Below are 14,219 nucleotides of genomic sequence, written 5' to 3' on the forward strand. Positions count from 1 at the left end.
GTCTGAGCCTCTGCAATTATGCCACATACTGTACACGCCAGCAGCCACAACGTGACAGAAATAATGCATTTTGCTAGTTTTTCAGACAATCAGTAAAACAACAGGTTTGAACAGAACAAGTTAACAGAACAGGGTTAAAAAACAATCATTTTCCTGCATAGGCACAGGGATTTTTGTTGATAACGTAACTTTGATGGGACACTTACGTAGAAGTATGGTGAGATTTGAGAAATTTTCTGTTACACAGATTAAGAAACAAAATGACCCAATCAGGGGCCTGTTATCGTAAATGTAAATAGTACTGCAAAGTCAGACTAATGATACCAGCTCATTTAAAACACTCAAACAACTTATGTTAATTCACTTGAAAGTGTTTTATTTACCTTAGTTCTTATCTACTATAGATAGCTAAATTCATTTCCCAGGTGCTTTAGCCATTATTTGTTTTTTAGTATTCTTGTCTGGTTTCAGTATAATGATATAGCACTTTGGAACAAATATGCAAAAAAGTAATCCAAAGCTTGATGCTAGAATAGCAAATATCTCCACCGCTACAATGATTTTTCCAGGAGAGCTGAAATAAGCAGGAATAAAGGTGATCCAAACTGCACAGAATATGAGCATGCTGAATGTGATGAATTTGGCTTCATTGAAATTGTCAGGCAGCTTCCGGGCCAGAAAAGCCAATATAAAACACAAAACAGCCAAGAGTCCTATATAACCAAGCACAGCCCAGAATCCTACAGCAGAGCCTACATTACATTCTAATATGATCTTTTCCTTGTAGTAGCTCATATTATTGTATGGAAAAGGAGGAGATATTATTAACCACAGTACACAAATGATGAACTGTACAAGAGTGAAGACAAGTACACTGAGTCTCTGCTGTAGAGGACCAAACCATTTCATGACATTACTGCCTGGAAGTGTAGCTCTGAAGGCCATTAACACCACTACTGTTTTCCCCAGAACACAGGAGATACAGAGGACGAAGGTGATCCCAAATGCTGTGTGGCGCAGCATACAGGACCATTCAGACGGCTGACCAATAAATGTAAGTGAACAGAGGAAGCACATGGTCAGAGAAAAGAGCAGCAAGAAGCTCAGCTCAGAATTATTTGCTCTAACAATTGGTGTCTCCTTGTGTTTAAAGAAAACAACAGCAATGCAGATTGTGAAGAATACTCCTACTAAAGAAAACGTTACAAAAATGATTCCCATGATTTCATCAAAAGAAAGGAATTCCACCAGCTTTAAGGTACAGGAATCTTTCTTTTCATTAGACCACAGCTCCGGAGGGCACTTGATACAAGTTATAGAGTCTAATGAAAAGAAAAATGAGAATTACTTTAGGTAATTACAGCTTGTGTGTGTGTTTGTTAATGTAATAAATTAAGTTTCAGGGATATTTATTCATTATACCTGTTATGTTACTGATTTCTCCCTCTGCACATGGTACACAGTCAAAGCAGCAGATTGGTTTTCCTTTTTGAAAAGCCTTCCTGTAGCCTGGGGGACAACTTGGACTACATACTGAGACTGGCACCTGAAAACCATTTTTGTTGTATATATTTTAATTAATAATTTATCAATCTTTATTACCCAAATTATCTTATGGCATATACATTGTTTACCTGTGGTTTACTGTGGGCCCAGACTATAGTAAGGTTGTTAAATGACAGCTGAAGGTGTCCTTGCAGAGAAGCATCATAGAAGCCCACTTTGACAAACACTATTTTATTATTTTTGTCTTGTTGCCAATTTAACACATCATACCTAGCTGCTGGGTCTCCATTCTCATCAAAAAATACATCCTCATAAGTTGTAGTGGTAAAATGAAGTTTTTTCAAATGATTGACTACCTGAATAAAACATTGCAAACTCTTCAGTTATGAATATAAAGCAATAGTTTCCACCATGATGTTTTGTAACAGTTACCTGCCATGGTTTTTGGTTATCTGTTAGGTTTGTACACACATTAGCAGCTGCTTGTCCACTGTCCCTCTTGGAACATCCATAACTGTTGTGCAGGGCATAAGCCACAGCATACACAGCTTTATAAACATTATTTGCAATTCGTAGGTCTAAAACATCTGTATAAATGTTTTGAACCTGACTCAGATTTTCGTTGCCCTTGCACGATTGCTTCATCTCAACAGTGTTTTGAATTGGAAGTGTACACTGAAATATTGTCTCCCACAACTCTTTGTGAATAGCTACATCAGAACCTGGATTTAGTTTAGAAAGAAATTCTCCTAGACCATTAATTTTAGCTGTTGGGATTGCAAAACCCAAAGATCCTTTCAAAATATGTTGATATTCAGCATTGGCAGTATCCAGATCAGAAATCCAGGATTCGCTTCCAATCCACTGAAAGCCAGTTATGTTCTGCAAGAACATTTCCTTTAATAGAAATCCAATGTCAGAATCTGCAACAAATCCCACAATCACTTTGGAGGTTGAAACCTTTATTTTCTCAACTATTTTCAGAATTTTTTCTCTGGGGTCTGTCTTAAAAAATGCCATAGAATACTCAACACAGATTCCTTCTTCTTTGGCTGCACTAATAAATTCACTTAGGCCATTGTTCCCATAGTCATTATCACTGCATAGGGCCCCAACCCAGGTCCACCCAAAATATTTTACCAGCTTTGCTAAAGCTCTGCTCTGGAAATAATCACTAGGAACAGTTCTGAAGAAAGATGGGTGTTTTTTTCTGTCACTCAGGCAAGCACATGTTGAAAAGTGACTGACCTGTAATGGATGCATTTAGGTTAAATGTATATTTATAAATAATATTAGGTATGTTTTCTTTTAATTTCATGTAAATCAGTGTAAATTGCATACAAAGTGCAAATGTAATAATTTTAGTTCAATGCCTGTTACTAATTTTATTGTAGACATAACATTTACCACAGGTATGTGTAAAGGTCCCACTGTTGTAGATATAGCAATAGTAGGGGAAGACGACGTTTGCCCTACAATTGCTTGTACATTTACAGGTTTTGAGCAGGACACTGAAGTTGTATTATCTTCATGGCCATTGACTAAGGACAAGGAGGCTCTTGTGGTCATTTCAATTGAACCGCATGTATCGTAGATTTTATAACCCAAATTGATGCCAGGAAGAATATCAGTTCTGTTGTTGATTTCCTCAATTGCAAATATCATTGTTTGTGCATTTTGAAATTCTCTAAGGTTCAAACTTACAAAAAAAAATCACAATATATATCAAAACTAGTTTAGTAAAAATTATGAAGCAATATACTGTATTTTAAAAAATATTTTTCATATAATTTGCATAGAACTAGATAGCACTTTCTAATACCCCCTCACCTCATGCATTCTCCTTGTGTGGGTCCTGACATGAATGTGTGTGCTGGCTGGTCCCATTTGCTGTGAAAGGAAAAGATACCTCCAATAAGTACATCCCCATCTTTGCTCAGTTGTGGAGGATTGTACAGCCCTTGTATCCTGCAGGGACGATCAGCCGCTCTCACCTGAGTAAATAGAAGCCACGTGTGCAAGAAACTCATTCTCACCTCTCCAAAATCACCTAGACCTAGAGGGTTTTTATAATCCATTTAAGCTCCCATGATAATTATATTTTAAGGAGTGGTTTTTAGTGAGGTAGACTACTTCATTTATTTACATTTTGTATAACACCTGCTAAAACGTCACTGTTATATTACTGTAATTTACATGTTAGGATTGCTGTTGAGTTAATGAAGTAAGAGACGGCTAGCAAATTGTGCAAATCTACAGCTAATGAATTAAATATACAAAAAATACAAATTAAAAGAGTACATTATCAACTGATCAATTATAACATTGAAACCAGTGAAGTTAATAATATTAGAACCTTTTTTTAAGTGATGGGACATGTTAGGCAGGAAGTAAAACAGCCAAACTGAGATGTGTAGACAGGTGGGTCAGATCAGTACCCTGGTATAATGCGGTTGCTAACTACGAAGTGGTACAAAAAAACAAATTGGCGAGTTGGTAACAGGGCTATGGGTGCCCAAGGCTCATAGATGTGCATGGAGAGTGAACGATAGCCTGTCAAATGATAAGTGTCTTTGAGTAGGAAATTGCTTCTAAGTTGCCAAAAGTTCTCAGAGTGACACAATTTTGGTCCTACTTTCAAAAGTAGCATTAAGAGTAAATTATCAACATTATTAAAGTGGTCCTATTATGCTTTTTTAAATATAATCTTTTGTGCAGTGTTATGTAGCTCCATGTGAACATAAACTAGTTTTTGTCATTTATCGCGCAAAAAAAAAGAGTCGGCTCACATTCGCCTAAATGAGTCGTTAGCAAATCTATTTTTCTGTGCTACTAATCCACGCCACTACATAACATATTTGCATAATGTCCACCCACGTTCTACGTCGCGTACAACAACTGACCTGCCTTCAAAGGGATAGCCGGGAAAGAGCGGGGGGAGGAGTAGTAATGGTGGACTGTGCCAGGGAAAACACTTCATTCTCGAAAGGAATTCTACATGCCCCTTCCCTGCCAGGGAGAACACTTTATTCAAGAATGAATTGTCCACCCTGGCACCGCCAGGAGGTCGGTGTTTATGTTCCGCCTCCACTGGCGAGAGTCAGACCCGGTCGGCCACCCAGTATGCGGGTACACGGCGGGGAAGGAATTTCCCCAAGGCTTGTTCGTATAGCTTTGCCTCCCAAAACCTAGTGGCGACCGAGTTAACAGCATCGCCAAAATGGCCGGAAGGCAAGATGGGGGCATCAAGAAGGAATGCACGATCCTTATCCTTGATGCCTGTAAAATTCAGCCACAAGTGCCTCTCTGCAGAAACTATTGCAGCCATGGAACGGCCAATAGCACGGGCCGTCTGCTTTGTTGCACAAAGGGACGAGTCTGTGGCTCAGCATAATTCCAAGAACGCCCTATCCTCAAGAGCCCCACCATTGCTCAAGTCTTTCAGCAGGTCAGCCTGGTAAGCCTGCAAAACCGTCATGGTGTGCAGTGCAGCACCAGCTTGACCTGCTGCCTGAAAAGCTTTTTCCCCCCAGGGAAGATAAAAGTTTACACGGTTGTAAGGAAGCGTTGGCTTTTTCAGGGAGGATGATGTCCCAGGAGAGAGATAGCCACAAGCGTCTCTTATCTGAGGCATCATTATATAACCATGCGCTTCCACATCAACGATATTCGAATAAATCGAAGTCGATGACACAAACACGGGATGAATATGGCTTGTTCCATAAAAGGGTTAACCTGTCATAGAGGTATCTAAAGAAGGGGAGAGAGCATCGTTGCGGCTCCGCCCTCCGGCCACCCAACAGAAACTTAGAGAAATTTCGAGTGCTTTCGGTGTCAGTTTTTATCTCGGCGGACGCGAGAAAGGATGACTCTCCTGTCCATTCACAAGAAGCACTGGAGCGCGCTTGAAAAGTGGACGGAAAATTTCCCGTTCCGGCGAGAGCGCGAGTGAAAGGAGGTGAGACTCCGTCGCGCGCATCTGCCAGATCTGCGTATGATGCTCAGGAATGCGCCGTGGGAGAAGGTCACAATGCTTACACTCTCCCTGAAACCCAAGGAGAGCGTGATTTTTCCCCCAAAACTTGAAGCAGAAAGTGTGGAGATCGCCCTCCGAAAGAGGTTTATTACACGGAGGGACGAATCTAGCCTGAAACTGCCATATTGGTGAGTTAAACACTTTCTTGATTTTGCTTGTTTACACACACATGCAAACACAACAAAGCAGTCCTGAAGACAAAAAGATCTGAGGAAAGTTTCCAGTTCACTCCTATTTATAACCTGCAGGTGCAGTTCATTAGATGACGTCACCTGACCGAGGTTATATAAGCCAAAATTTGGCGTGTTTGATACTGTAGCGTTTTTACGCCGAGAAGAATGCTGGAGAGACGAGTGAGCTTATTTGCTACCCAATGCAATGGCTGGGAGTACTTTATTTAGCACACAGCCGGTAATGGCATGAGCAGCACCTTCACTCAGGAGCCTACCTCTAATTCAGCGTCAGCCTGAACTAGAGCACATTTCACACGTCACACACCTCAACACACACACAACAGGGCCGAAGTCACTAACCCAAACACCTTTCCCCATCATGGTGAACACACCGACATTCCCGCAAAGCATGCTGGTCGTCAGCCGCTGGCCCGCCCACGCCACAATACACACATGCTTCACAACCTGCAACACAAAAGATGTTCCCATAGTGTTTTCACACAGCATCGAGTGTAGCTTTTAAAAGGGAACCAAAGGGTTAGCGCCTGTTATCGCGTGTTTCGCAGGACGAAAGAACCCATCTTAGCACCATCTAACAGTAAGTAGTGTGGGGAGTCAGTACATTCTCCACTGAGATTTCTCACCTTACCTTTCTCACATTCCACTCCTCCTAAGTTTGTCTTTTAATGAAGTTCTTAAAACCCAAAGCTGTTTTTAAACTAGGAAAAAAATTAATGAGTTACTTAAGCACAAAATAGCACAGACTCAAATGATCAAGTGTTTAAAAATTGTTTCTGTTTTCTTAAACATGATTTTCCCAACTTGGCGTTTATAAAGATTCAGACAGACTTTAAATTTAAGAATGCACCCCTAGAAACCTAACACACACACACACACACACACACCCCAAAGAGCAAAGTGAAGATGCGCATTCACACCTCTTTTGTCTTGTAAATGAGGTATCCTCATTAATTTTCTAATCCCCCCCAGGGCACACCCTCTCTGTTTGTAATGTAAACTGTTGCTATGTTTGTTAGGGCACTTGGTTATACACAGTACTTTAATGTATGGAACACTTACTTCCTGGTTTGTTTTATTTTAAATATAGCTTATTACCTTATTTAGCAAAATAAACAATGTTATCATTGTGTAAATTATTACTATATTGATGTATTTTAATTAAGAACAAAAACAGACCCTGTGCTTGTGTTTAGGGCTGCTGAACAGCTGTGTTCATAGGTTTAATTAACAATTTACAAAACAGTTAAAGCATTTGTGGATGGAAAGGTGTGTCTTTGTGCGCTCCTGCATTTCTCCGTTGGCTTTAAAGAGGTCCTATTGTCCTATTATGCTTTTTCAAATATGATCTTTTATGCAGTGTGCTGTATGTAAACATAACCCATCTGCACTATCTAAAAAAAGAGTCGGCTCACATTCTCCTAAACGAGTCGTTAGCAAATCTATTTTTACTCTGTTACGGATTCACATCACTCCGTAACCTATTTGCATAATCTCCGCCCACGTTCTACGTCACAAACAACTTGCCCGCCATCTTACAAGTAATGTAACCACACTTTTGTTAATGTGACCGAGCATTTATGCCTTTGTAATATATATATATATTACAAAGGCATAATGTGGGGCGTGACACGTAGGGTATAGCGACGGAAGTGTAGTCCAGTGCGGGCAATGCTTTGGACTGCATTACCCACAAAGCATTGCCACAACGCAGTGCTTTGTGGGTAATGCAGTCCAAACTGGAAAACTATGGATTATAGAGCCCGAGCCTGTTTTCTTCAGTCGTTTTTGGTTTGATTTAAGTACGGAACCTACGCGGAAGTTTGTAATATCGCCTGACAACGCAGAAATTAAAAGAATGGACATGCATCGACCCGTTTGTCTTTCTCATCACTGCATGTGCATGAATTAATGGGCTGTTGCGCTGCCGCGAGCAACAACAACAACAAAACCGGGGAAACTTACCGAGAGAGATACGGACGCGATGTGTTTACTGATGTGTTTACATGACTTCTTAATCTTCGACAGACATCGTTATAAACCATCTAACGTAACAAAGGTAAGCATAATATAGTTTTCCGACTACGTACACAGTTTGCAACTAGACAATCACCTTAATGCATTGTTTATTATAAACGGGCGATTAGGGATTATATAGAGACGGATGTACATAGAGAAGAAGCCATAACCATGTTCTATGAGAGTGTAAGTTAACTTACACTCCGCATTTATCGTGATTATTAGAAAAGGCGATCTGCAAAGAGTCATAGTAAAATAAATTACACTCACAGAGCCTGGTGAAGATAAAGCAGGAACACGAAGCGTTAGTACAGATCTGATTTTTAGGAGCAGCTTCCTAGTAAAACCTGCTTTATATTGACCCGCGTTTATAAAGCAGTCTGGTGAAAAATGATTATCGCAAACATTAACGCATTTAGGTAAATCAGCGGGGACGTTAGCTTTAAAAACTAAATTCAGCCACTGCGTCCTCAGTGGCTCAGATGTCAGTAGTAAATGCCGACTGCTGTGTTCGCTATTACACCCAACTACTGTACACAACACTCGCTTAGGCGTCATTTTGCTCCAGCGGCGAAAAAACAATGGCCGACAGCGTCTTCTCACTCTGGGCGGGTCTTTGCTAAAACACCAGTGTCAATCAACTTGTGTAGGAACGCCCTCTTGTGGTGTGGCGTCACAAGGCAAGGCTTTTGCGATTGGCCTGATTTCAGAAGGGGCATGTTACTGTAATAAACGAAAAGAAAACCACTGGGCGGCTCTTTATCATCGTAGAGTGGTTGTGTACGCACTCTCCTAACACACAGTTTAGTCCAAACAGCTTAAAATAGTGCATGTAGTGCTGTATGACCCCTTTAAAACAAAGTTGTCTCCAATTTTTGCCCATTGAAGTAGTTGGTTCAAGTAAAAAAAAATTTAAAAAACAAACAATCCCCCGACAATTAAAACATGCACACATGACTTTAAAAATTAAATGTATTCTTTCAAAACTGGTCAAATTTAAAACAGTAATTTGTATTAAACAGGTGAATACATGTATTTTTGCTTAAAAGTCCTTAAAATACCTGGATAACACCAGCTGCTTATCAGTCTCTATCTGATTCTTTTATATTAAAATATACATTTTAAAAACTATTAAAGATGGAACAGTTTAAGTTGCAATTCTATGTTTAGAATATAGACCTGACCAAACATCATTCTAAAGCTGTTGCACTGTGATGTCATTCCTACTACAGCTCTATTAAACGCTTGTTCAGGCTCTTCCAGTAGTTCCAAAAGGCCAGAAGTCACCCGTCTGACCCAATCCTTAAGCTCTGCTTAAAAACAACAGAAGAATTCAGTGAAGACAAAGATAAATAAACGTTACAGAATATCTAGCTGTATAAAAAATAAAATATATTAGTAAACCTACACCACAGAGTGTGAAAAAATACTTTGGAAAATCTGGAATGTAAATAAACTGCCTGTGCTAATGGTAACCATTTAACTTTGTTAGCGTTAGCCACTGTCTGTATTATCATCTGCATTAAAGTAAATGAGAATTTACTCAATGCATTTTCATACAAATAAGTTAAGCAATATAACACTCGTATATGAGCATTAGTTTATCTCTGAAGTCAAATTATAACTTACCGAGTATTGAATCCCCCACCCCTCCCCCCACTCCTTAACTGATAAACACTTTAGAGTTTTTATCCAGCTCGTTAACTAAGGGCTCGCAATACCGTGCAAAATGGGGAAAATATGGGGAGCATTTAGCTCGCTAACTCTTGTACACCTACCCTCAGCTTGTGTTCTTCATGAACTGCATCACATTATATTCCAGTCACAGAAATAACCTGCAGATTAACTCTTACCCAAAGAATAAATAAATGCTGAATTTATCCAGACAACACTCAGTCAGATTCTAAAGGCATTTTCAGAGAGTGCCAGTGATTTTCATAACAGCTGAATAGTCCATTAAGCTGCCATCTTCATCTCTGTATTTCAGTTTGATAGTGTCAGTTCGGCGGGGGTGGGGTGGGTTTTTAAAATCATGTGATTGCAACTCAGCACAGCTAAATTGCTGGCTTGTGTTAATGTGTTCTTGAGAACAAAGCTCAATCTAGTAGTGGAACCAGGTAAATGAATAAATAGTGCTTGAATGGGCGTGTTTACTGTAAAATCTTGACACGCCTTTCTGGCAGGAAATGGAGGGGGGGCGGGGATCACACCGTCCATAGGGCAGCCACACGCCATTAGTATGCCTAATTCACACGGTTGCGGCTATTTGATGTGGCTCCCTCTGTATTAACAATGTCTAAAATGTAACAATGCAGTATGTACAATATGCACATTTGTAACAATATGATTATTGAACAATGAGCAGCAAACAAGTTTTGATAAAAGGTTATTAACAAAACATGAGAGCAATCACTCAGGGACACATTCACACAGTTACTTTTACACTACAGTAGTGTAAATGAGTGAGGCCCGATTGCTGCTTAATACCCCTTAGGGGTTTTGGGCCCTAAAAAAGTTCTGACAATTGGGTATATTTCAGTTACTTATAAACATATAAATGTCTCTAAAATGTGATTACACCGTATTCAGCACAAACCGGGCTACAATAACATGTAAGAAGAATGTATGTAAAGTTTGGATTTTGCAGAAAATTATAGTAATACCTGATTATTGAAAAAAAAAGTCACAGAAATAAGGTGACAAACCACATTCGTAGCATTTGTGTACAAGACTTTTGTGAACTGGATCTTGTAGCCTAGAGTTTTTGCTTCAAAATTATGTGACTGTCATCCTGCTCACTCTTTCACAGAAAACAATATATTTAAATTTTCCAAGAAACGTTTTGTTTAGAAAGCCCATTTGAGAGGAGGCATGAATGATCATGGATAATGCACATGAGAGAAGACACAGACCAGCAAAAGGAGCTACATGAGCCTTTCTGTCAGGTACAGTGGGAGCCACGTCAAACAGCCGCTTGGAGCATGATAGGTCCATGACAGGACCGTGACAGGACTATGATCGATCCGTGCACGGAATGTGATCCCCCGCGATGACGTAGTTAACGATACCCCGCCCCATAAATGCCCCCATGCGCTTTCTAAAAAGATGGTTGCAATGCTGTATAATTCCGCCAGATGGAGCGTTGACTGCTTCAGTTAACTGCAGTGTCCAAGCAGCCGGTTACTATATTTAATATATATATATAACTTAACTTACGTCAACATAGTTTCATAAATAGATGATGTGGTAAAAAAGAGGGATAAAAAACGATTTATAAAACAGATTTAAATCCCTCAATACACAATCCATGATTCTTATGCTATTTTTAATTAATGATTAAATTAATTAATAAAACTACTTATTGCAATATTTTTCACGACATCCTTAATAATACTTAAATACACTGTAATATCTGTAATTTATCTATACCAGTCGTTGTAGGTATGTAATACAAATGCGGGCTATGTACAGTATTTTACATTACGGTGTATTTTATCTATTTCCGTTTAATACACTGGTAGATAATATTTTGCTGCAAAGTAAAGCTTAAAATTTAACTCCTGCTTGGGTTTGATTTCGTTATATTTTTTATGTTTACTCTGATGTTTTTTTTCGCTGATAGTCAAAAATTGGCAAAACAAATCGATTAATAACGCATAATATTTAAAACAAATATCTGTCCATACGGATCAGTATGTCTTTAGTCCTTTAACCAGCATAAAGTTTCCCCATTAAAGATCTGATGGGACGTTAATCACTTATCACTACGGTGAATAGATGCGGTGGCAGAGACAGATTAAATCCCCATAAACATTCACACTTGAACACAATACTAACAGAACTAAACAGGTCCAGAGGGTCAGCGCCTGTTATCAGGACAGGAATCACCTACAGGATACTACTGTAATTTTTACTGCTTATATATTTTTGCCATAGTTTCATTTGGTTTTACGCGATTTCATGTTTTATTTGTTTGTGTGTGTGTGTGTGTGAGAGAGAGAGAGAGAGAGAGTGCGCGCGGGAGAGGGCTTATATTGTGATTTATTCAAGGTTACTAAAGACTGGCTTACTACTAATAATAAAAATATTTCAATGTAACCCATGGGTCTCAATCACAAAATCAGCCAACGCTGTATACAGATGACAAGACAAATTATATAGGCTACTCTGAAACGTTAATTTGAACATTAAAAAAAAAAAAAATATATATATATATAATATATATATATATATATAAATTACGGGGCTAGGGTTAGGGTTAGAGTTTCTTGGGTTAGGGTTAGGGTTAGGGCAAATTCGTTACTTTTAATAACTTAATGTTTGATTTAATATTATATAATTTCCAAGTTTGATAGTGTCGATTTTAGAGTGCATTATACGATGCGAAAAGGAAGTAAATAAACACGTAGCAATGCAAAGAGGACAGAGCTGCGAAATATTTAAGCAATATAAATTAAACAAAGTGTGATCATAATGGTTGTTGTTGCTGCTGTTTATGTAATTGGTTCCACCGTGTTACTGAACGCAACTGTGTTCACAAAACCGAGCGTAGGGAAAGAAAAACACTCGCTAACGCGTTTGAATGAAAAGGGGCGGCGGCTTTTCTTTGAAGATAGCGATTGTGTAATGGGCGGCAATCCGTGGCAGAGGGGGTATAACACACCTCTGAACGTCTTTTGTCTTGTAAATGATTATCTTCGTTCACCTTCCAATCCCCCACAGCGCACACACTGTTGCTATGTCTGTTGGGGCACTTGGTTATACACAGCACCTTAATGTATGAAACACTTACTTCCTGGTTTGTTTTATTTTAAATATTGCTTATTACCTTTTCCCGCAAAATAAACATTTAACATAAACAACATCTTATCATTGTGTAAATTATTAACATATTGGTGTCTTTTAATTAAGGACAAAAACAGACCCTGCGCTTGTGTTTAGGACTGGTGCTGAACAGCTGTGTTCTTAGGTTTAATCAACGATTTACAAGACAACAGTTAAAGAAAAAGAGACTTCTTTCAAAAACATTAAAAATAGTAATGTTTCTAAACTTTTGACTGGTACTGTATGTTACTATAACATACAGCGCTTTCAAGAACGCCTCTTGACTTGGACTTCTTACAGTTTGCATGTCGGCAGGAGCTGTACCTATGGGAAGCACTGTCGAGGCATTTAAATGTCCCCCAAGATATTGTACAGGCCTTAAGAGATTTCCTCCATCTGGTCATGGACCACATTGAAAATGCTGAAGTTACCAGCAGTACTGTTGAAACTGTAGCTGGAGAGATGGGGCGTCCCAGGTACAATTTAGAGGAGGAGAGACTTGTTGAGCTTTTGGAGATAAATCTGTCTGTGGACTGCATCGCAAAGTTAATGTGCGTTTCAGCCAGTACAGTCAACAGACGTATGAGGGAGTTTGGTCTCTCTGCCAGACAAAACTACAGCAATGCTACTGACCAGGAGCTTGATAATGCAGTCCAACGCATCAAAAATGAAATGCCCACAGCAGGCTATCGGATGGTCAAAGGGAGGCTAAAGTCCATGGGAATCCACGTCCAGTTGGGGAGAGTTACTGCATCAATGCATCGAGTGGACTCGCTTGGGATTCTTTCTAGACTGACTGGACTGGGCTGCATTGTGCGAAGAACTTACTCTGTCAGGGGGCCCCTTTCACTGTGGCATGTCGACACTAACCACAAACTTATCAGGTCAGTACTGTATTTATTTTGTTAAATATAATGATGCAGACACTGATAGATCTCAAAGCATAAGTATGTTTCCATGACATTTCTACAATAAAAATCCAGGTTGAAACTGGTAATGTAGGTCTTTATTTTGTTCCTATCAGGTACAACATTGTACTTTTTGGTGCAGTGGACGGCTACTCCCGGAAGGTAAGATTTCATTTCATTGGGTCTTTTTATGTGTTGGCCTTCTGTGTAAGCAAATTTGCTATGATGTACACCAAATAATTACATGTTGCAATCAGATGGCTGAAATACTACCTTATTGACGTGGGAGAAAAAGTTATTATATAGGGTGCCGCATGGTAGTAAGAGTCATTAAGGTGTGTTAAAATATCAGATTCCCTGAGGCATGAAGGGACCAGAGTGTAATCCAATTGTACATGTAAGATGTTGACAAATAGTAAATGTACATTTATGAAAATGTCTCGTTACACAGGTGATGTGCTTGAATGCTGCAACAAACAATCGTGCATCAACCGCATTCACTGCCTTCAAAAAAGCTACTGAGAGGCATGGAATACCCTCAAGGTAAGTTTTTACAGGCTTCAAGGTACAGACACAAACATTATGGATGTTATATTTTAAGAAATAATTTACTGTAAACTCAGGGTTCTCAAGGATTATAATTTTAAATGTTTCCTCACAACACTCTACTTCCTTATACTCTCCCAGTCATAGCCTTACCCCTCCACGCTGAACACGTTTATTCTGACATAATGT

At 39.2% G+C, this 14,219-nt stretch overlaps 1 protein-coding gene across 1 annotated transcript; it reads right to left on the reverse strand.

Annotated features, from left to right (window-relative positions):
* Positions 1 to 414: 414 nt before the first annotated feature.
* LOC128528147 (extracellular calcium-sensing receptor-like) lies at positions 415 to 3,198 on the reverse strand. Its single transcript, XM_053500901.1, has 5 exons — positions 2,914 to 3,198; positions 1,939 to 2,754; positions 1,635 to 1,862; positions 1,423 to 1,546; positions 415 to 1,322 (listed from the first exon to the last, which is right to left on the reverse strand). The coding sequence occupies exons 1-5, from the start codon at positions 3,169 to 3,171 to the stop codon at positions 415 to 417; spliced, it is 2,334 nt and encodes a 777-aa protein (XP_053356876.1). The 5' UTR covers positions 3,172 to 3,198.
* Between the last annotated feature and the right edge of the window lie 11,021 nt (positions 3,199 to 14,219).

The sequence above is a fragment of the Clarias gariepinus genome, chromosome 7 (assembly GCF_024256425.1).
Source record: "Clarias gariepinus isolate MV-2021 ecotype Netherlands chromosome 7, CGAR_prim_01v2, whole genome shotgun sequence".
NCBI lineage: Eukaryota > Metazoa > Chordata > Actinopteri > Siluriformes > Clariidae > Clarias > Clarias gariepinus.

Coding starts and splice junctions, on each gene's coding strand:
- LOC128528147 (XM_053500901.1), bottom strand. CDS start 3,171: ATGATATTTGCAATTGAGGAAATCAACAACAGAACTGATATTCTTCCT. Junction 1,863..1,938: donor ATAACCAAAAACCATGGCAG/GTAACTGTTACA, acceptor TGTTTTATTCAG/GTAGTCAATCATTTGAAAAA. Junction 1,323..1,422: donor AGAAATCAGTAACATAACAG/GTATAATGAATA, acceptor TCTTTTCATTAG/ACTCTATAACTTGTATCAAG.